The sequence below is a fragment of the Neophocaena asiaeorientalis genome, unplaced genomic scaffold, assembly GCF_003031525.2.
Source record: "Neophocaena asiaeorientalis asiaeorientalis breed wild unplaced genomic scaffold, Neophocaena_asiaeorientalis_V1.1 scaffold294, whole genome shotgun sequence".
Lineage (NCBI taxonomy): Eukaryota > Metazoa > Chordata > Mammalia > Artiodactyla > Phocoenidae > Neophocaena > Neophocaena asiaeorientalis.
The window spans coordinates 2,485,784-2,509,211 of NW_020173945.1; the positions used below are offsets into that span (position 1 = coordinate 2,485,784).

Here is a 23,428-nt window from a genome sequence, read left to right on the forward strand (position 1 = left end):
CAGGAGAAGGAGGGGAAAGGGATTAAGAGAAACAAACTTCCAGTTATAAAATAAATAAGTCACAGGAGTGAAACGCACAGCTTAGGGGATGTAGTCAATAATATTGTAGTAACTTTGTGGGGTGACCATTTCAAAATGTACATAAACGTCAAATCACTATGATATACACCTGAAACTAATATGATCCTGCATGACAATTATACTTCAATAAAAAATACTTACAATCAAACTAAAGGTTCCCAGTTAACTAGACTGTAAGATCTCATTTAACAGAAAAGAAAATGCTGAGTTTTCTTTTTTTCCCAAAGCATCTTGAGGTGGACTTTTGAATCACAGAAATTACTCAGGGTGTCCTCCTCGGGCTCTGATTCCCTTGCTCAACCTAAGAGCCTTTCATGCATGCCTGTATCAGGATCACTGCTTTTCCTGGTTTGCAAACATTTTCCCGGTGCAACACACACAGTGTACGTGGTGGGCAGTACCCGCTGCCCTAGGGATCTCCGAATTCTCCCTCTGCAGCTGGGTAAGGCTCGGACCCTGCTGGGCTGTTCCAATGGCACTGCTTTTCCAGATTGTACTTTTAATAGACTAATTTCAGGTTCGTAAATCTAAGTGAGACAGGCTGGGACCTGGGACCCTTTGCTGCAGTGCTTGCACCTGGACAAACGTCTCCTCCAGCAACAAAAAGCAAAGAAAGGGACTATAAGGGACTAAAAATAACTGCGTGCATGCACAGTTGGGGCAAATCATGAACAACCAGATACATAAAGACCAAAAACCCAACTGCCACTTCTGAGGAGCCGGGAGCAAAAGCAGGGTGTCGCGAGCAAAAGCAGGGTACTGCGCATGCCCCCAGCACACCACCACCAAAGGGGTGGGCAGAACACCTAAGCTAGACCTCCAGTCCAACCCCTGGACATACCCCTACCCTCACCTCCTACAAGGAACCAGCTCGCCTGCACTCAGGGAGTGAGCAAGGGCACCGCTACTTGTTTTTGCCCCTCCAGCTGCAGCAGGGACCCCAATGACGCCTAGCCTGAATTTCTTTGGGCCTCTTATCAATTTCTATTGATTAAGGAGGCTAAGAATCCTGGTCGGTAACACGAGCAGCAAGTAACAAGGGCCAAGTTAGTTTATATTTTGAAATCAGTGGCATGCGTGTGTTAGGCAACAACTTATTTTGAAATATTTTGTTTTGTTACATAGAAAAGTTGTGATGTATCGTGATAGTTTTCCTTTGTACAAAATCATTCAGTTATCGGGATAACGTAATGTAATTTTCCAAGACGGTGAACAATCAGCCACCATTCCTTGAAGGCAACCCGTCTAAGCTCTAGGCCGGGTCTGGAAGCCCTTCTGACAGCTCTGTGAAGTAGGTGGCACTATCCTGCTCTTACAGAAGGAGAAACTGAGGCTCAGGGGGAGGGGGAGTGAGTGGCTCAAAGTGTCCCCCCCCCCGACCCACGTGGTAGAGGGGCCGCCCCAGACACCTGCCTCTCCATCCACCTGGCAGGCCAACCCTTCAAAGGCCAGGGGGAGACGCGCACTCATTTCTAAGATGCTGCCGTCCCCAGACACTTAGGGAAACAGCTTTTTTTTGTATTTAAAGAGTAAAATAAAACCAAAGCAAAGCAAAACAAAACCCCATAAATCATGGCAAATCTGTTTTTTAATACATTTATTTCTATAAACAACCAAAGGTCATTTGGTGCCAAATATAATGAATAATGCACAGGACCAAGCCGGACGCCGTGGTTTGGGGCTGAAATCAAAGTGTGATCATAAAGACGGTTTCATTTTGATTCTTCGCTCATTTTGGCTTTGACAGCAGTTCTCAAAGAGAAGCCCCTGAGGGCCCCGGACCAAGGGGAGCCTCAGGAGAGAGCCGCCTTTCGGGAGCATTCATTGGGTGCCCAAGCTCCTACCTGGGGTTATTTGTTAATAAGAAATGAGTCTAATTTATTGACCGAAAAATAATCTATAATGTAGCCTGTTTCATGTTAGAATTTGAAAGTGAGCAGGGTGTTATGGTGTTTTGAGGATTTAGCTGATGCATTTCAAAGTGACAGTTCTTCGTGTTTAATAAGTGTCCCCTAGTGTTCTTTATTATAATGTAAACATTGATAGCTTCAGGGTAACATAAAATACACCATGGTCGTGGCTGTAGGACACATTATTTCAAAGGGACCCACAGAATGAAATGTATTACATTCATTAAGTGTCCTCCTTCATCCACTCCATTGGCTCTGCCAATTAAAACAACTGCACATGAATTTTTAGAGTGCTATTTATTTTCCTTTGTATATTTTAGAATATAAATATTTAAAATGGCAATATCAAAAAATAATTTATATGACAATGGTAAAGGCAACATTTAGTCAGGAACTGAGGACATAATTATGTCATTTGCTCTAATTCTCATTTCAGTTACTAAATACTCACCCCTGGAAACAGGCCAAGCTTCCCACAAAGATACAAATACTGTTTTGATCAGAGAAGTCAATGGTTTATACACTGATATGATGTAACAAAGTAAAATAATGGAAAAGTGAAACCTTAAAATGAGTAGACACTATCTTAATTAGTGATATAGTGGAAAATGTATTTAATTGAAAACATTCCCAGGATTTGGGGTAATGGATTTTTATGGTTATCAGCCAGCAAACAGAAGATACCATTCTTTTAAAAACTGAATGCATATATTTCTCAATGGTGTAAAATTTCATAGAACATGTAATACCAAGAGAAGACATGCTTGGCAAAAAGCAAACTGGAGAAAGTCGCATTTAATACAAAACAGACAAGCTGTCCTCGTTACTATCCAAACTCTGTACTGCTGAAAAATTAAAACAGACTTCGTTTATTTGAGTTGAGCATATACAAATTACAGTAAAAAACATGTTACTCTATCTTTATGTGGTATCAATGTAAGCCATTAAAACTTTAGGTTAAAAAAATAGCATTTGGCCATTCCCTAAGTTTCTGGCCTGTTACGCACCATATTCAGTAAATGTCGGCTGAATTAAATTAAATGGAAGTGGTTGAGTCAAACTGCTGCTTACATAAAGTTTCATGTTAAACTTAGATTATCTTAGATTGAATCTTCTGACCGCAAGTTTAATTTTTAAAGTAGAAAATTGGAGATAACCATTGTTTTTATCATTACATCTCATATTTCTGTATCTCTAACGGGTAGAACAGAGAAACAATTTTGTATCATAAACTGTCTACCTATGTACATACTCCAAACAATTTGAAGATCTGAATAGAAAGAATTGATAATATTCTATGGCTGTTTGCTTTTATTTTTAAATGTGTGCCTTTTTTTTCCAGTTAATGCAGTAAAATTTAAACATTTTGGAAAATACAATTAAAACAAAAAACTTCCAAAGTTCTGACATGAAAAAAGGAACACGATATAATGTATGTATGTGTGTATCTATTTAGTTGAAATCCTATTATATGTACAATTCCAAATCCTGTATTTTCACTCTGAGCATTTTCACATCAAAAATGAGTCATAAACATATTTTTTTAATGGTGGTCTATCACTACTTTAAGGTAGGTCCACCATAAATCATTTAACTCCATCCCTACTCTAGAACACTAGGACTGTGTATTTCCAATTTTTCATTATTTAAAACAACACTGTAGGAAATGTCTATGCACATAAACCTTTATTTCTGATGATTTCCTTAAGCTAGAACTAGAACTCAGGTGGAAGGATATATTTTAATGATTGTGTTGCCTCTTTCAGAAAACCTGAATCAATTTAACTCACCGTGTATGAGAATAAGCATCTCATCACACTCCTGTCAATAATTATAACTTGATCTTACATTTAGGTCTTTAATCCATTTTGAGTTTATGTTTGTGTATGGTGTTAGGGAGTGTTCTAATTTCATGCTTTTTCATGTAGCTGTCCAGTTTTCCCAGCACCACTTATTGAAGAGACTGTCTTTTCTCCATTGTATATTCTTGCCTCCTTTGTCATAGATTAATTGAACCAAGGTGCATGGGTTTATTTCTTGGCTTTCTATACTGTTCCATTGATCTATGTGTCTGTTTTTGTGTGAGGACCATATTGTTTTGATTACTGTAGCTTTGTAGTATAGTCTGAAGTCAGGGTGTCTGATTCCTCCAGCTCTGTTTTTCTTTCTCAAGATTGCTTTGGCTCTTCGAGGTCTTTTGTGTTTCCATATAAATTCAAAAAATTCTTGTTCTAGTTCTGTGAAAAATGCCATTGGTAATTTGATAGGGATTGCACTGAATCTATAGATTGCCTTGGGTAGTGTGGTTATTTTAACGATATTGATTTTTCCAATATAACTTGAAAAAACTTTTTCCCCCCAATAAGACAGATACAAATTGCCTTCTATCATCAGTTCTAACATACATATTTTTCATGGTTTAACATACCTGAAATGTTAAATATACAGGGATGGCTGTATATTATGATCAGGGATATGTTTTGGTTTATTTGCTCAAACATTTTCTTTCATTTTCAATCATGATGTATCTTATAATGAACAACATCTTAGATTGAATGAAATACAGTATCTCATTTAATTTTTAACTTGTATGTTTTGGCCATTAGTGAATAGTGATGATTCCTATAGAACCATCTCAATATACATTTCCATGTTCAGTGAACTAAACACAATTTTTAAATTGTGGTGAAAACCACATAACATAAAGTTTATCATCTTAGCCATTTGTAAGTATACCATTCAGTAGTGTTGAGTATATTCACATTGTTGTACAACAGATCTGGAGAACTTTTTTTTTTCAAACTGAAACTTTATACCCATTGAACTACTCTTCATTGCCCCTCCCTGAGCTCCTGGCAACCTCCTACTTCCTGTCTCTATGAGTTTGACAACTTTAGATGCCTCATAAAGATGGAATCATACAGCATGTGTCTTTTTGTGACTGGCTTGTCTCACTTAGCATAATGTCCTCAAAGTTCATCCATGCTGTAGCATGTGTCAAGATTTCCCTCTTTTTATGGCTGAATAATATTGCACCCAGCACAGTTCTGAAATCATAAAGATCCTTAAAAACTGACAGGGACTCACCCATTTGATTCTCATGGCACCTTAACAACCAAGAAATAAAAGATGGGCTGGGATCCTAGGGGTTCCGAAAATTAATGTTGACTTATTTTTGAAACTCAAAGATCAAAAAGAAATCAAGAATGCAGGTGGTGAAATCAGGGTATTTCTTGAATCATATGTGCCACTCTGATATGAGTCACCATGCTTTTTAAGATAATAAAGCCTGGACGTCACAATTGAGGTTCCGCACACAGGTGCAGTGAGCGTACGCCCCTTCACCAGGGAAAGATGCTCTTCCAGGTGTCTGCACCACGGAGGTGAATCCCTTCCTCAAACAAAATAATTCTTGTTTTCCATTCTGTGCTGACAACAGAGGTGAAACACAGAGGCTGAAGTGCACGTGGAGCAGTCAGGATGCGGAGCCAGAGGAGAATATGTGCTATTCTAAAACCACGTCATCTGTCGCTTAGAACAGGCCATTATAAAAGTGATGCAAGAGGGCTTCCCTGGTGGCACAGTGGTTGAGAGTCTGCCTGCCGATGCAGGGGACGCGGGTTCGTGCCCTGGTCCAGGAAGATCCCACATGCCGCGGAGCGGCTGGGCCCGTGAGCCATGGCCGCTGAGCCTGCGCGTCCGGAGCCTGTGCTCCGCCACGGGAGAGGCCACAGCAGTGAGAGGCCCGCATACCACAAAAAAAAAAAAAGTGATGCAAGAGCAAAGAGTGAGTTCTGGGATCAACCAAAAACGTGACTATTTAAAATTTCTTTTCTGAGGTCTTAGGATTTAAAGTAAATTAGAAGATCTTATCAGTGATATTACTGTGAATAGAAAAAATAGCATTTGGTCGCACATTCAGGGTATTGCTCTATAACTTTCATCACTTTTGCCTTAAAAAACACGGGGTGGACCCTATGACTTGCTGATAAGCATCAGAATAGGACAAAGGTGATGCATGTCATCTGTGTAGGGTTGGAAGCAGCTCCCCGCCCCCCAGCTCTGAGGAAGCAAGTTGCCACATGGAAAGCCCACTTGGCAAGGGGCTGGGGGCTACCTCCAGCTAACAACTGGCAAAAAAACGGAGGCGTTCAGTCTGGCAGCCCATCAGGAACTGAATCCGGCCCACAACCACACAACCGTGGAAGCAGATCCTTCCCCAGCTGAGCCTCAGGACGAGACCCCATCCTCAGCCAACACCTTGACTGCAGCCTGTGAGCCTCTGGACAGAAGACTCAGTCAAGCCCAGACTCCTGACCCACAGAAACCGAGGTAACAGACATGTGTTGTTGCAGCTGCTGAGTTTGTGGCCGTAACTAAGTAATATACCCTTTCAACTCTGATTCAGTAATCACCATGGAGATCAGCCAAGAGAAGGCGGCTGTATCAGGGCAAACCCATTCTCAGGACCACGAATACTAACATATATTAACAAAGTATAGGGCACGGCTGATATCGGTGGGCAGCTCACAGCTTGTCCCACCTTTGGAGCAGCCCGTGTATTCCAGTAGACGTGTAAACAGACAAGACCCTGCTGTCTCTGGATCACCTGGGGCAGGCTTCTAGATAATACAGGCGATTCCATTCTCTTAAGTCACTGGTCATGTATTTTGCTTTCCTTTCTTCTCTCAAAAACTCTCTAAGGAAGACACAAGTCTTACAGATTCTACTGTCTTTAAGAAAACCAGATGCTTATTTGTCTATAAGAAAACTTACCATACCCAGGAATATCATCTCCTCTTCTCTCTCTCTTTCAGTTCTCTTGCACTGATGGAAACCTCGCCAAACCTAAAAATAAATAAATGGTTACTTGTTTAATACATAAAAAATAAAGAAAACATGGTCATACTGTTTCTCCCATGTAACCTGCACATCCCAAATGATGTAATGATTATGCGGTCAAGGTTGTGCACCTGTGTGTGTTGATGGAGTATTTTTTCTTTTGTGATCACAAGCAAAATTTTTAAAGAAAGTATGAATCACAGAAGTGGCCTATACCATTGTCTACTCTCCCAGGGCCCAATGGTGGACCCCGATGAGGACCATTATCCAGGGCCTCCCTATTGAACAAGGGGTACTAGAGGCAGTTCTGTCCACCCAGGGACAAGACAGGACCCACTCTTGTCCCTGGGAGCAACTGGAGGGTCCGCTGCTGACCCAGCAACAGCCTCACACCTGTTAGATGGCTGTTATCAAAAAGACAAGAGATAACAAGTGTCAGCGAGGACGTGGAGAAAAAAGGGAGCCTTCCCGTACTGTTGGTGGGAATGTAACTGGGTGCATCCACTATGGAAAACAGTACGCAGGTTCCTCAAAAAATTAAAAATAGAACTACCACATGATCCATAAATTCCCTCCTGGGTGTTTATCTGAAGAAAAGGAAAACACTAATCTGAAAAGATACACGTACCCTCATGTTCACTGCAGTATTATTCACAATAGCCCAGATATGGAAACAACCTAAGTGTCTGTTGATGGATGAATGGATAAAGAAGAGGTGATGCACACCTACAGTGAAGTATTATTCGGCTACGAAAAGAAGGAAATCCCGCCATTTGCGACAATGTGTATGCATTTTATGGGCAAAAGAAATAAGTCACAGAGAGAAAGACAAATACTTTATGCTTCCCTAACATATGGAATCTGAACATACCAAATGTATAGAAATAGAGAGTAGCTTCGGTGGCTGCCAGGGGCTGGGTGGATGAGGGAAATGGGTGAAGGTGGTCAAAGGACACAAACGTCCAGTTATAAAATGAATAAATTCTGGGGGTATAATGTACAGCATGGTGACTATAGTTAACAACACTGTATTTTATACTTGCAAATTGCTAAGAGAGTTGCCCTCAAATGCTCTCACTACAAGAAAAAATGGCAATTATGTGAGGTGATGGATGTGTTAAGTAACCTTACTGTGGCAATCATTTTGAAATACACACATATACCAAATCACGATGTCCTACTCTTAAAGTTACACAACGTTATATGTCAAATATATCTCAATAAAGCTGGGGAGCAAATAGCCTATAGCTTTTGTTAGTGAGGTTCCTCTACCTGTATTTCTTCAAGAGAAACTTCTAGATTGCAGAAGTGAGGGGCTAAATCTAAGGGTGGCACTTCAGAGTTTTAACAGAAAAATTTCCACTGTAACATGGAGGCATATAACACAGTAACACCCAAGAATTGTACAACTCAAGCTTCGGACTCAGATGCTCATTTAAAACTTTATATCCCATAGAGAACAGACTTCTGGTTGCCAAGGCTTGGGGTCGTGGTGGGGATGGTTTGGGGATGAGCAGATGCAAACTATTATGTATAGAATGGTTAAACAGCAAGGTCCTACTGTAGAACACAGGAAACTATATGCAATATCCTGAGATAAGCCATAATGGAAAAGAATATGAAAAAGAATATATATATGTATAACTGAATCACTTTGCTGTACAGCAGAAATTAACACAACATTGTAAATCAACTACACTTCAATAAAATAAATATTAAAAAACCTTATATCCCCACAGAACCTTGAAAGAAAATAGTCTATCTGTCTCTCCCCAGCATCCCCACCACTGCCATTCAAACACAATTAGGGACAAGATTCCTGATCTTCTGGCTCTGTTTTATGTCCTTGTACTTACTTTCTCCCCAGCCTAATTCTAACTTGTGTCACGTTGCCATCTTCTGCATTTCCCCATGAGCAACCTCAGTCACAATTTGAAAAAAGATGGGGTATAACTCGAGGGTGGTCATCTGACAAAGGGAAGGAAACTTCAAGGGCCCCTTCTGAAAGGACCATCTGTGTTCTGGTTATTAGTGGTGGTCACTGGAGCTTCTGCAAACGGCACACGCTTCTGCAAGCTCCCAGGTGTTAACCCGCTCCCTTTCTATAATTACCACATCTGCGAGTAAATGTATTTTTAAAAATTCAGTAAGGACTTATATAGCAACATTCTTTCCAACAGTTATCGGTGATCTTTAAAAATATTTCAGTAAAAGGCCTGCGTTTCACACCTATTTATAACAAATTAAAAAAAATATAACGAAGCTTGCTTAACAGTTTCCCCAGGGTAAGATAATCAGTCCTTCTGGAATTTAGGCCAGTCCTACTAAAGGTAGGATGTGGGAATTTTGAGTTTCAGAGCTCACCCCCGTCCCCAGTCTGCATCTCCAGCTGTGTCAAGACACCTTGCCCCCAAGTCCAAAAGCGCCCCATTCACACCTTCTGGATACACAGTGCAGCAGTCCCCACGTCTGCTACTCTCTCGCCCAGTAACCTGGCTTGCTTTGCTCTGTATTCTTGAAGATAGATTTGCTTCATGAACATGGCTCTTAGGCGCCCTTGCCGTGCCCTCTCGGCGACCTGGATTAGTTTAACAGCCTCTTCTAGGGGGATAGGCTTTACAGGGTATTTCTGCAAAAACATTTAAGATAAATCAATGTTTAAACATGTTCATGACGTCAGCTGATTCCAGAAACATCACATGCTAACTTCTAACACCACCCTGCTGAGAGTTTCCAAACTGCTGATAGAGAGTATGACAGCCATTCGATATGCATCATTTTTTCCCGTGAATACATATATTTTGATACTATGCCTCATTCACGCCATGGGCCCATACTTAAGGACCCTTAAGCTCTCCTCTACCGTTTTGAACAAAATACTAATTAGCTCCACAAGGTTTTAGGTTGGTAGCAAATTATACGAGGAATGCCAATAAAATGGATTGAAATAAACTTGAAATTGCTGTCACTGTTCATTAACTTAATAGTAGAAATGTACAAATTCAAAACATATCTACTATGAGAATTTGAAATGTGAAATATAGATGAAGTCAAATGCTGACTTTAATATCAATTACAGGATGATCTAGTGAATATGGCTAATATTAGAATCACTTTAGGGGTATTTATTTAACTTTATCATATATTAACACATATGTGGAATCTAGAAAAATGGGATAGATGACCAAATCGGCAGAGCAGAAATAGAGACACAGACACAGAACAAATGTAGGGATACCAAGGAGGAAAAGGTGGGGTGGGAGGAATTGGGAAATTGGGGTTGACATATATACACTATTGATACTATACATAAAACAGATAACTAATGAGAACATACTGTAGAGCACAGGGAACTCTACTTAACGCACTGTGGTGACCTAAACGGGAGGGAAGTCCAAAAGGGAGGGGATAGATGTACCTGCATGGCTGATTCACTTTGCTGTACAGTAGAGGCTAACACAACATTGTAAAGCAACTCTACTCCAATAAGAATTAATTAATAAAAAAACCTTTCTATGGGAAATGTGTGCCAAGTACCTGCACACTTGCACTTTAAACCATCTGAACGTGACAGTTACTATCAAGACTGAGAAAATCAGGCTCATGCAATAGGATATTGTTTTGGAGATCTCAAGTGGGGTATGTTTAGGCAAGGTCCGGCGAGGCGCAGTGCTGTCTTCTGAGGAGAGGGACGAGAGCAAGGCTGCTGGGGGCGTCCTGGGTCCTGCATGAGCTCAGGCGTTGTTCCTGGAAGGAGGGATCAGCTGTGGACCTGGCCTGGCTTCACCCAAGCCTCCTGCATGGATAGAGGCAGAAGGGAGAGGCCTTCGAATTCGAAAAACACTCAATCGTGGGCTGAGTCTTTTTCCAGGCCTCAGAGGACAGCAATGGCCACTCCATCAGGGTCCAGGGCAAGACACTGTGGGATCAGGTAGAGGTGCTCCAATTCATCCCCTGGACCAAAGTTTCCCGGGGCGGTCATTTCTCTGTGCAACAGGGGGCGGTGCAGAGAAAGGGGCAAGTAGGGGAGAAAGGGGACATTTACTGAGGACCTACAGATGCCAGATGCTTTTCACATGCGTTCTCATCCAGTTCACAGAGCAAATGCCAAGACAGGTATTACCGTGACCACTTAAGAAGACCAAGGGTGGAAACAGTAAAATAATTTATGCAAGTTCCCACGGTTAGTCAGGGGTGGGGCCCACTGGAACCTGGAACCTAGACGGCCACGCTCTTTCCACGAAAGCACCCACTGCCCCCAGCATGGGGACACCTAGAGCCTTACGGGAGGAAGCTCTTTCACACAACAATTGCTCAGGGTTTGGTTTTCAGAGGGATCTCGTTGCTTCGAATTTGCAGTGAGCACTCCTTTTCGATAATGCGTTTTGCACGTGAGGGTAAAATGAAAATTATGTTGCCATTAACGCAGCTGATGTATGTAAAAACCCTCAAGCCCAGAGCAGGCGCCCGGCAAACGTTAGTTATTATTGTCTATTTCCTTTAGGTTCCATACTGCCATTCTAAAAATAATTTCAGCTTTTACGGGATACTAGTGAGGGATTTTGTGTCATCTCCTCAGTCCGACGAGGATTTTTTGAACATCAGTGAAATATTCTGCATGACTATAGCAGTGGGCAGTAATTTTCCCTTACCAAAATTCTTCTTGGGGTATACACTGCATATACCTGCAAGAAGTAAGCAGCTTAAGGTGAGAGCGGGGGTCCAGTGAGACACTGAAGGGCATGGGAAGGTCACACAGATGCCTGGGTGTTGCTCAGAAGCCCCGTGTTCTGCGGGGCATTAGGCACCCCTGAAACAGGGCCTGGAGCAGAGATGAACGGCCCGACCTAACAAGGAGAAAGGAGCCACCAGGGCTGGATGCGGAGTGAGGGAGGAGAGAAACCTTCCTGCTGCTGACCCCGCACAGACCGAGAGGGACAGTGGGGAGGAGAAACGGCAGAGAGGACATCTTTGGGTTTGACTGCAGCGTGTGCCGTGTAACCTCCCTTCTCTGTCTTCCCTAGATCTTCCGCGGATTCTGCACTGCTTGTCAACACTTTGGGCCAGGGCCTCTTTGGGGTGGATTCCTGGGGAGGGAGGGCTCCGTTCTGGTGATGATGCGGTGACAGACGGCACAGACCCAGGAGCCTGTGGTGAAGGAACGGCTGGACAACCCCCAGGCCAGATTCCCAGGAATCCACTTCAAGGAACGTAGAATGTAGAAGGGGGGCCGGTCATTTGGAGAAGGGGCACAGGAAGGCGGGGCGGTCGTGAGTGAGGTGGGTCAAGAAAGGCTTCTCCAGGGATGTTGTGCCACCTTGGGCTCTGCAGAATTAGCATCACATTGACAGGGATACAGCGAGGAGACCAAACTCTCGCTGCAGCGAGACGCTGCCTGTGCAAAAGGACAGACAGCTCGGGGCGTGGTGCGTGTGCCGATCCGGTGCATGCACTTCAGGTGTGTCCCTCGGCAGGCAGACAGGGCACACGCTTCTCCCTCCCTCCTGCCATCCTGGGTGCACCTGGAATCTTCCTTCACACCACGGCCCAGGCTGGCAGTACCCCACGGGGCCTACCTGCCCCAAGACCACAGGTGTCGGTTTGCCCTGTGCGCCCAGGCTGCACGCAGTCTCAGCATAGCTACTAACAGTGCCCCTGTCACTCTGAACTGTCCCTGTGTGGATACTCACCTGCCGCCTTAACGCTTGGGCCGTGAAGACCAGCCAGAGGCGGGAGGCACTGTTTTGCCGGCAGTGAGGGGTTGATCAGGTTGAGCTGGCAGTGCCCTGTGGAAAGGGCTGCCCACCAGAAGGCTGAACGGAGATGACCACAGAATCCACGAGAAGGCAGTGAGGGTCAGAGCGAAGACAGCTGCAGAAACCGGGAAGGGTGCAGCCGCGCACGTACTGGGGATACAGGAGGAATGGGGCCAGAGCACCCACTGGGTTCTGCCCTTGACTTTCCAGGGGAGTCTCTAAGGGTCTCCCCCGCTTTCCCCAGAGACAGTCCATTCGAGGTGATCTAAGTGCCACTCAGCTTGAAGTTACAAGAAGTCAATCGGCATTTTCAGAGAGTGTCATAATTTTTTAGCTCCTAGCTATCTCAGCTCTTAATTATTTTATATGAACAACATTCTCCTTCTGACTGTAGGCTGGGTGACTTTGAGATGAACCAGTAAACCGAGTCAATAATCTACTCAGTCTTAGAGATGCTGATTTAACCAACGAAGTACTATGTTTTGATCTTAAAAAAAGAACGGTTATGACTGGTCAAAAACACACCCAAAGGTTATGCAACTTCTTAGTGACTCAATAACACGGGAGAAAGGCTGCCACGTTCCTCGCATTGAAAATGGTCTTCTTGTTTCTCGCACAATTAGGAACAGCAGAAAAGGAGGTTTTACACATTATGGAATAAAGTTTGTTAAAATGATATACAAACCTTTTCAGTTATGCCTAATCCACTGTTGGCTAATAGTTGAGCAAGGATTTTCTCTCTTCCTTTTATTACTTCCAACCTCTCCTTCAGAAAATACTTCGGTATGGGGATATCTAACTGTTGCTAGAGAAGAGAAAGCAGAAGAGCATTTTGATCATGATTCCAGGACTCAAATCCATTTAAAATATACACTTAGGACAAGGGCATCAGAGACTCGCTTTACTTCCCATCCTCACTTAAGAGGTGATGAAGCCAGTGGTGTGAAGACAGTTCCCTCCCGCTAAGGAGACATAAATGAAGTCAAGAGGAGAAAGTGTAACCATAGCCCGTTTTGATCATTACTGTAAAATTCCAGTAATTCCTGTCGATTAGGCCTCAATTAACCAATGACGGCTTAACAAATTTTCTTTAAAGAAATATAATATTATCTGAGCTTACCTAAAATAATAATGCAAATTAGGATAGCACAGAATTGAGCTATAGAGATCTCTGAATTAAACCTAATTATTTACCATTAGCACCATTGACCATGTGTACGTGGTCACAATTAAAAAAAATAATTTGGTTTTATTTTGACCTAAATTACCCCGTTACGAAAATCATTTACAAAATTAATTTGCTTTATTAGGAAACTTGTTTTCATGCACGGATATAAACTTCTGTTCTTCATTTGTGTACAGATATTTCAAATTAGTGGAGGTCAAATGAATGTTTACCATTCCAAGGTCAATAATCAAGATTGTAGAAGTGTTATTCAAGAATATGGGTGGGCCTTTGGCCCTAGTATCTAGAAACACTGTCCTAGATACTCTATGAGAACACTCATGGCTGCCTTCTGGTAGACCAGTTGACTGGGGGGAAGCTAAGTTCTGGTCCTTGGGATCAGCTCTGCCTTTTCCCATTCTGGTGTGACTCCCCACATCTCCCCAATCCAGAGAATTCTGAATAGGCCTTCCCTTGGAAAAGCACTTTAGCATACAGGACTGTCTCTTTAGGACTTGGTGGAATAGCGCACCCAGGACTTCCAGGAAGAGGCAGCACTTTTTGAAAACCAAAACTTTCCTAGGCTAACGGAGTGTTTGGGGTGAACTAAGACTGAGCTTCTGGGTGCCAGTGGGTGAGTGTGGACAGTCGGTGGAGAATGATGACACTTTAATCTAATGTTGTGGTTTCTGTTTATTAATAACAATGTTCAAGTGTCGTGCTTTTCTAAATTTTAAGACGAAACTTTACTGACGTGGCTCTGTCTGGTCCACGTGGGACCAATAAAGTTACAGATAGGATTTTGAAGGTGAGGAAACAGAGCACTTGAGAATGCAAGAGAGGGGAATGTAGGTATCCCTTGCTTCAGGCTTGCTGCTGCATCCCATCCGTGAGATACATACATATATATACACATATTTTTTTTTGCGGTACGCGGGCCTCTCACTGTTGTGGCCTCTCTCGTTGTGGAGCACAGGCTCCGGACGTGCAGGTTCAGCGGCCATGGCTCACGGGCCCAGCCGCTCCGTGGCATGTGGGATCTTCCCGGACCGGGGCACGAACCCGTGTTCCCTGCATCGGCAGGTGGACTCCCAACCACTGCGTCACCAGGGAAGCCCCCATCTGTGATATATTTTATGCCCATCACAGATGCCTTGGGGTTTCCATTCTCCATGGGGTGGAATCAAAGTAAATTTGTTGGAACAGAGAATCTCTCTCTTCTCTACATGTTTCTCTACGTTATGGGGACCTAAAGAAACAGTCTTCTGGCTAGTTTAGCCAAAGGGGACATTGATGGAAGGATTTGGGGCCTCTTGGAACAAGGCCAGGAACAAAGCTGGGTGTCTGTCAGCATCAGGGATGTGTCCAGGGGAGACGATGCCTTCAGGAACTTGCCATTTCCTTCTACTCCTCTTGGATCCTGCTTTGTTCTCCTCTCTCTCTGTTCTCTCGCTCTTTCTCTCTGAAGCTTCTTTCTTTGGAGCATCTGGTGAACAAAGCCTCCAACTACTTACAAGTTTGGGAGACTACAGTTCAGAACTGGAGACAGAAAGTAGTCTCTCTCTGTCCCAGTTTCAGAATCTCTCAAGGAAGGACCGGCTGGTGCAGCCACCAAGGTCTCCATCCCTGAGCCAATAAGCTATGGTCAGGGGTGGTCATGTTGTATGAATATCTGCGTGCTGGCCCAACAAAACACAGAGGAGCTGTGGGTGATAGCCACACAGGCCCAGCCACAGAGGATGCTGGTTGGTCAAGCTTTCACCCTGAAATGCAGAACTGGTCCACACAGGTATCCCCAGAGGCTAGTCCATGTGTGTCTCCCTGGCAAGGGCGCTGTTCCTGGAGCCTGTGCTGAGGCTGCGTGATGCACCCCCTAACCACCTGGAGCTCAGTGTCATTGTACAGCTCCATCAACACCCTCCAGGGCTGGCAGAACACGTAGTTCATCGTCTCCTATCAGGAAGGCTGCCTGGATGATGTCACTCAGTCATCATCCTCCTCAATGGTCATGGCCTTCAAGAAGATGAACCAGCCAGGGCAGAGGTGCTGAGGCAGGATGAAAAGCAGGGAAAAAACTGAAGGAGCCCACCATTTAAATTTCATAAACTGCTTATTCCTTAAATTTAGGAGTATTACTTAATATTCTTGAAATTAAATTAATAAATTGAATATTACCTCATTAATTAAATTTATTATTATGACTTAATGACTATTTATGTCATGTTTGTCCTGAGTTGTTCTTGATATTTTCACACTGGGGGTGGGTAAAGTACTCCTGACCTAAAAAATCTAGTGCTTTAACCCATGCTCTTATACATGAATGCAAGAAACACGAACATTTTGTGACGATCTTCAACGTCTTCACTCATTCCTGGTATTCTCTTTAGTCCATTCTGATTCAATGCAGTAATAACGCTAGGAAAGTTTATCCCAGAGAGGGACATCCTTTTATAGAAGCCTGAATATTTTCAAAAGGAAGAAATATTAAACCCCATGTAGAAAACTAAACGCTTTCTCTTCCTAATTTTATTTTAGGGAAACGATCTTTTCAAAATGAAGACTGAACTCATACGACTCCTCACACTGAAACGGGGTGTTCACCAGCCCCTAGAGACCCAGCCAGAAGAGATCCCGGGCCTCAGGCAGTGGTCATAAGGGCAGCTGCAGGACAGAATGCTCCCAGGTAGGCACTGTGGTTACAGGTGCCGGCAGGGAGCGCTCAGGGCATCAGAGAGAAGGGGAGGGAGCCCTTCTTTGGTGTCGGAGGCTCAAAGACCCATTGCCATACATCTCCTGAGTCACCATTGACCCAAAGCAAAGGAGGAGATGCATCCTCCCGGGAATTTGGAACCAGCAACCAACAGGCTGATCATCGAGAAGATGACGGGAAGCAAAGGCCAGAGAGAGATTTCCTTTGGAAACAGAAGTAGGGGCATGGCTATTGGAAACTGGGAGGATGTTTGGGAAAGGCTCGTCCTACTCCATTCCAACCTACCTGGGCAGACACCATGGTGACAGGTAAGCCCACAACAGCGGTGTCCAGCAGACCCCAGGACCGTGCAAAGATATGTCTGCGCCAAAACCTGGGCAAACCCAATCCTTGTCCACGGCAGTATAGTTTCACTGAAGGGCTGTGCTTTGACTTTCAGTACAACATGCAACTAATAAATGCGACTAGAAAGTCTGCAGAGTATTGGTTACAGGCCTATGTATCTTATTTATAAGAAGAAGAAACCAATATGAAAAAAACCCTGAGTACTTACAGGAACCAACTTTAGATCCTGTAAGATATCATCAAAGTAATGAAACTCGGTTAATTCCAATTCAGCCATCTCATTCTTCAGCTCCAGGATGCGACCCATCACCCCGTCCAGGAGTTTTCGGATCAGTATGCGTTTCTGTGGATGGACCATCTGGTCATAGACGTTCTCCAGGTTTCTAAAGATCTGCACATATTTTATGTAGAAGGTGGCTAACATCTGGAAGATGAAAACGTGATTCCTTTGTGGTTCCATCATCTTCTCAGATTCTTTATCAAGCAAAGAACTGAGGGCTTCTTGGGTCTGATGCCACATCTTATTATACATTCTGAGGGACGACAGGGTCAACAATACAAGAAGAAAAAATTACTTTGCAAGGCATACATATTGGGCATCTGGTATAACAAAATGTAACACACCGTAGACGCGAGCTAAGAACACTGCACGTAGTTGCAAGGCTCTTTAGACCACTTATGTCCTGTTTTGTTGTACATGTGATTTTTGGATATGACCACGGCTATTACCATCAAATAAATAGTTTAAAAAGCCTTTTGCCTAAATGATATAAAGTGATTCCTCACTATACCAGTAAAGCCAGTATTATTATACCCATTTAAAAGATGAGGAAGTTGATAACCAGAATAGTTACCTGATCTGTCCATATACATAGCTGGTGGAGTACGAATTGGAACAAATACTTTGGAAAATACCTTGTAAAGTTGAACACGGGCATAACTACGAATGAACAATTATACCCTGGAGAGACTCTTGTAAATCTGCATTAAGAATGATCACAGTAGCATTTCTTGATGAAAGCAAAGACCTGGAGATATCCCAAATGTCCATCAATGAGAGAATGGATAAATAAATTGTAGTATAGTCACCAACAGACTAACACACAGCAGTGAGAAATGAACGACTTACAGCTCTAAGCAACACCCAGGAACCTCGGAACCATAACACTGACTGTAGGAAGTAAGGTGCAGACTGTGGCTGGGGAGGCCGGCTCCCTGCTCTTGTTTGAGCCGCTCAGTGGAGGGTGCAGCCGGGAGCCCGGGGAGTGGGAGAGTGAGATGGGGATGTATCCTCTCTCGCGGCCCCCCAGTGAGTCAACAAACGATCCTCCTTCTAGCAAAGCCTTAGGGTGGTGACAGCCCTGCCACCCCAGGACACCACCCCATCCCTTGTTGGTTTCCCGAGATTCAGCTCACAGCTTTGTCACTGGTCCCTTTATTAGCCACCCTGCTGAGTATGCCCTCTTTTTCCTGCTGGGACTCTGACCAAAACACTCATGGCAGAGACTTTTATTTTCTTTCAAAATTTGGCTGATTTTTTGGCTCCTATTTTATATCCAAGACCCAGTTCTGAAAAGCTAACTGGAAGTTCATTGTGTCTGGGAAGGGGCTTCTTAACCAGTGGGCTTAACCGGGGGTGATGGGGTGGGTAGGATCCTGGCCATCTCCCTGGGTTGAGGGCGAAACCCGCCAATGCCTGTCTCTGTCTGTAGGGTCTTCCCAGGATGCACTGGCGAGGGCGGCTCCAACCTCCAGCCTGAGAAGCAAGCGGGTCCAGGGGGCTGCGGGCTCTCACTGCCTTCCTGCGGTCAGCCCGGCCTCCCGTTCCCACGCCCACCTGTGTCCTGCATCCTGGGTCCAGGCTGCTGCACCGGCCTCTTCCACCAGGATGGGAGCAGCTTAATACCTGCTCTCTGCTGATCTCCAACCAGTGCCCCCCACCTCTGAAAGACCTTCCCAGGGTTCTGCTGGCCTGCAGGCCACGCTCTCTACCCCACCTCTCCCCTCTCATCCAAGTCTGCTTTCCCTCCTCTTACATTTTCCTGATGTCTCTTGTCAAATGCTCAAATGTTCTCTTGGCCCTCGTGTGTTTACAGCCTTTTAAATCCCTTACTGCCATTTTGGAGGCCATTTGGAGATAAATATGCTGGTCAATCCACCTTGTTTCACTGGGGATCCCTCATCTCCTTCCCGAGGTCATTCCCAGGCATTCCCTCTGGCCCTCTGCTCCACTATCTGCCCTTCCTCAAGCATGCTCCCCACTTTCCCATGGGTAAGGTGTGAACATCTCGCGCTGAAACTGACCACCTGCCATGTTCCATGCTGTGTGTCATCCTCGAAGCATCCCTGGGGAAGCCTCCCACCGCTCCACTGGAGTGGGAGGGAGGTGATGGCCCTCAGAGGCGGGGTCAGCATCTGAACCCGGGTCTACACGATTCTGAGCTGAAACCACGATTCAAACCACACTGCCACCTCCACCTCTCCCCAAAATAAAAGAGCCCCTGCCACCGCCCTGAGACACACAGCCAGAATGTGTGCCATGATGACAAGTAAGAAATAAGACTCTGTGTCCACTTTCCCGGGTGCTACCAAGACAGTATCTTTCCACGTGCTACTGGTCATCTGCAATTTCTCTTCCTTAAGTTGTTCATCCATTTGTTTTACCTGTTTTTATGTGGGATTGTTTTTCTGCTAAACTGTGGGGCTTCTTTATGTATTCTGAGTTTATGTGTTCCACAGCTTGCCTTCTGGCTGAAAAGCTGGTTTCCCACTACGACCCAGAATGGGCTGTGGCCCTTCCCTCTGCCTCTGACCCAGCTGGGAAGGGCGGTCCTGCCCTGGATTCCATGGGAGTCCAGCTCCAGTCCTCCTGGAGGGTCTGATCCCAGGTCTTTCAGGAGCTGAAATCCCAGAGTGCACTGCCCACCCCTGTGCCAGAACCGACTAGGCCTCCTGGTTTGGCCTGCTCACTGCCCTGGGTTTCCACTCTGCTCCTGGTGCAGAGATTTTCAACTTGGATTAAAAAAAAAACAAGTTTTTTATTTTCAATATTTTAGTTTTGTTTTATAATTTAATATTATACTATTAAATATATACTAATATATATAAATATATAAAATATATATAAAATAAAAAAAATATATAAACTAATATACTAATATTAGTATATTATAAATATAAATTTAACATATAAATAAAAATATTAAAAACAAAAGTTTTAGATAAAAAATGAAAATCCTTAAAAATATTTTTCTTTTTTTATAATTTGATTTTCGTTTTATTGATCAAAATTCCAAATTAAAAATAAAAATAATTAACATTTACTAAGTAGATGTCATACACTACGTTATTTAAATATGGAAAGCCACTTAGCTATACTCTGAACATTTTTCAAAATTAAGTACTGTGTTGTCACTTTACTTTCTGTGCTAGACTCTACTGAGCTACCTCTGCTCTCTAAATAAATCCCCTTAAATTCAAAAGAAACATTTCCTTTGTTAATTCTGAGTACTTGGAATAATTTAAGAACAAAGCAACATCCTTAATTTTAGAGAAAGATAAATATGGAAATCAAAGTATTAACAAAACCTCAGTTTGCTGGACTTTTGTTTAATTTCTAAACCTACTGACATGTTAGTGCTCATAAAACAAGAAAGGAACTTAAATCTGTTACTGTTTCTATACTAACTTGTATACTTTAAAAAAATTATTTTATTCAAGTATAGTTGATATACAACGTTGTATTAATTTCTGCTGTTTCTATCATTTTTATGTGCTTAGAGCAGAGATGGGAGATTTTTATCTTCCTGGCCAAAAGTGAAAAGCTTCTCTTGATGTGAAAAGTCTTTAGGGTTCTGGTGATGATGACGGGTAATAGCTCACATTTACATCATGTCAGTCACTGTTCTAAGTACTTTACATATATTAACTCATGTGATTCTCAAAACCCTATGAGGTGGGTATTATTATTACTCCAGTTTACTGATGAGGAAACCAAGGCACAGAGAAGTTACTGCCCGAAGTTGTGTGATTTGAACACAGGATTTGCACCCAGGCAGCCAGGCTCCAGAGTACAGGCTCTGAACCTTTATTGCCTCCAGTTTGTCAGGACAAATCCCAGGGCAGAGGAGCGCTGGACACCACAAGGAAACCAAGATTTATAGCTAAAAACGAAACTCTTCCTCCCTCCCAGCACCCCACTGAGGCTGGATACTAAATATTGCCCCTGGCACTCCATCCCTCGGTTCAAGTACCAGATTCTCCAAACTTGGCAATATTTAAAAAATACTGCTAGTGAAAGAGCACTCTGATAGACAACTTCATTATAACAGAGAAAAGTTACTACCAAAAGTTAGAATTCCAGGGCTTCCCTGGTGGCGCAGTGGTTGAGTCCAAGGACCTCTCACTCGTTGCATGATAAATGGGTACAAAGAGGCTGAGCAGATTCTTAGTTTACCAAAGCCCAGACTTCCAGCATCTGAGAGGGGGCCAGGGACCCAAGGCGTTCACTGACCTGACAGGTGACGCAGGCCCCACGTGCCACGAGGCTCGACACATGTTCCCATAAAACAGAAAATCCACTCGTTCTGTAGAATAAATAGGGCTCAGGGCCTAGACGTGGCAGGAGGACATTACAGAAGAAAATTACAGGCTAACTTTGTTTGGAACTGGGATCTGAAATTCCACTCAGCAAACAAAACACAGCGTCAGATCAAAAGCATCGTTCCCTCTGACCAAGGAGGGGGTCACCCGGGAAATTCACAAGAGTCAGGAAAGCTGGACGAAATACCGCACAGGACAGTAAAAACTGTGGATTGTTTTCACAGATGCCAAGAAGATGCTCAATAAATTTAATTTATGGCATATGCCTGATTAAGAAGACTGTCCACACACCCCAAAGAGGCTGATGATGACAATCTCTTCAAAATGCTGAAAACCAGAGACCATAAATATTTTCAGTAGAGAAACACCAGAAAGCTAAAAAATACAAGTACAAAAAGGATGAAACAGATGGAAAAGGGATCAATACAAAAGATTTTAAAAAACTGCTTGTAAATGACACTATTGCAAAATCCAAGGAAATCAGTAAGAAGTCAATTAATACAGCAGAGTTGCAAGACATAGATAAAAGCCCCAAAAACTAAATGCAGAGAAAAAATACGAAAAACAAAACCCCATTCGCACTGCTGATCAAGAACATTAAACATTCAAGAATACATATGGCTAGAGCCACACAAGACGTAGCTGAAGAAAATTCTGGAATGCTAGCTGCAGAGGACTGGAACAGGCGGAAGGCGGTCTCTGTTCCTGCCTGGAGAGACCAGATAGAAAGAAAGCAGATTCTTGAGACTGACAGGCAGATGTAATATGACCAAGAATCTGGTAATAATATCCAGGAGACTCTGGAAATAAATCTAGTCATAATTTCTATATATAGGGGTGGAGTTGATAATAAAAGATAAAGGGTATTTATCAGACTTCAAAGCATTTAACGCACCAGCAAGCATTAAGGTGTGCTACGCCACCCATGGAGGCTGCTTCCATAGGGTGCAGGGGGGGGACTTGAATCCCATAAAGACCCACACCAATCATTAGCAAGGGATCTTGGGTAAAGGAGGCTTCCACCAGGGGCAACAAAAGCCAAATTAATGGATGGGACACACCTAGAATTTAAGACTTTGCTTTGGGGCAGATCCAGCCTGGGGAAGCCTTGTTGCCCTAGTGCAGTGCACTCCCGGGCTTCTACCCAGGGTCAAAGAGGCAGGAATCCCTCCAGAGCCAGGGCAGAGCTGACTCCTAACTGGAACCTTTGGCCAAAGACCATCCTGGGGGCTTGATCCTTCCAAGTCCTGACATTTGGGCTGCAGCCTCTTTCTTCCTCCCCTGCTGTCTTTCGGGGGACCTTTGTTGGACAGACCAGGCAAGGTTGTTGGTTGATGGGGAGATATTAAGTAGCTGTGTGAGCACGCAACCCTGCATTTGCTACCCTCTCCCCTGGAGACTGGCTCCAGCTTTCCAGTTTCCCCGCTGCCTTGCTGCCCCTCCACGTGTGTCTACTGGTTACAACCCTATCGCTCCCTGGACCCCCAGCCAGTGCAGCCTCCACGTCGTCTCTCGAAGCCTCAGTCCTGCCTCAAAGCCAAGGTCTCAGCATCTTCTTCTGAGCCAGTGCCCACGAAGATGATCTGAGACGCGGAACGCGGCAAAGATGATGTTTTGACAGGACCGTTATGGAGATGTGACTCACGTACCACAGACTCGCCCTCTTACAATGCACAGTTCAGTGGGTTTTTTTTTCTAGCATATTCACAGAGTTGCGCGACCTTCACCTTTCTCTGATTTCAGTACATTTTCATCACTCTAAAGAGAAACCCTACGCCCGCTAGCAGCCACTCCCTATTTGCCCTTCTCCGCCTTCCTCCCAGCCCCTGGCAACCCACTCATCTAATTTGTCTCTACTTATTTGCCTATTCTGGACATTTCACATAAGCGGAATCATATAACAGGTGGCCCTTTGTGACTGGATCCTTTCACTCAGTATAACTTTTCCAAAGCCCACTGTGTTGTGGTGTGTATCACTATCTCATTTCTTGTTATTGCCTAATAATGTTTCATTGCA

General features: G+C 43.8%; 1 protein-coding gene across 1 annotated transcript in view; it reads right to left on the minus strand.

Annotated features, from left to right (window-relative positions):
* The window catches only part of DRC11 (dynein regulatory complex subunit 11), a 165,834-nt gene that overhangs the window by 139,519 nt on the left and 2,887 nt on the right, over positions 1-23,428 (minus strand). The window contains exons 2-5 of the mRNA XM_024752809.1: positions 17,018-17,342; positions 13,275-13,394; positions 9,271-9,462; positions 6,768-6,839 (exon numbers count right to left, since the gene is read on the minus strand). Of these exons, the coding sequence (XP_024608577.1) occupies positions 6,768-6,839; positions 9,271-9,462; positions 13,275-13,394; positions 17,018-17,342 (709 nt within the window). The remainder of the gene's footprint in view (positions 1-6,767; positions 6,840-9,270; positions 9,463-13,274; positions 13,395-17,017; positions 17,343-23,428) is intronic.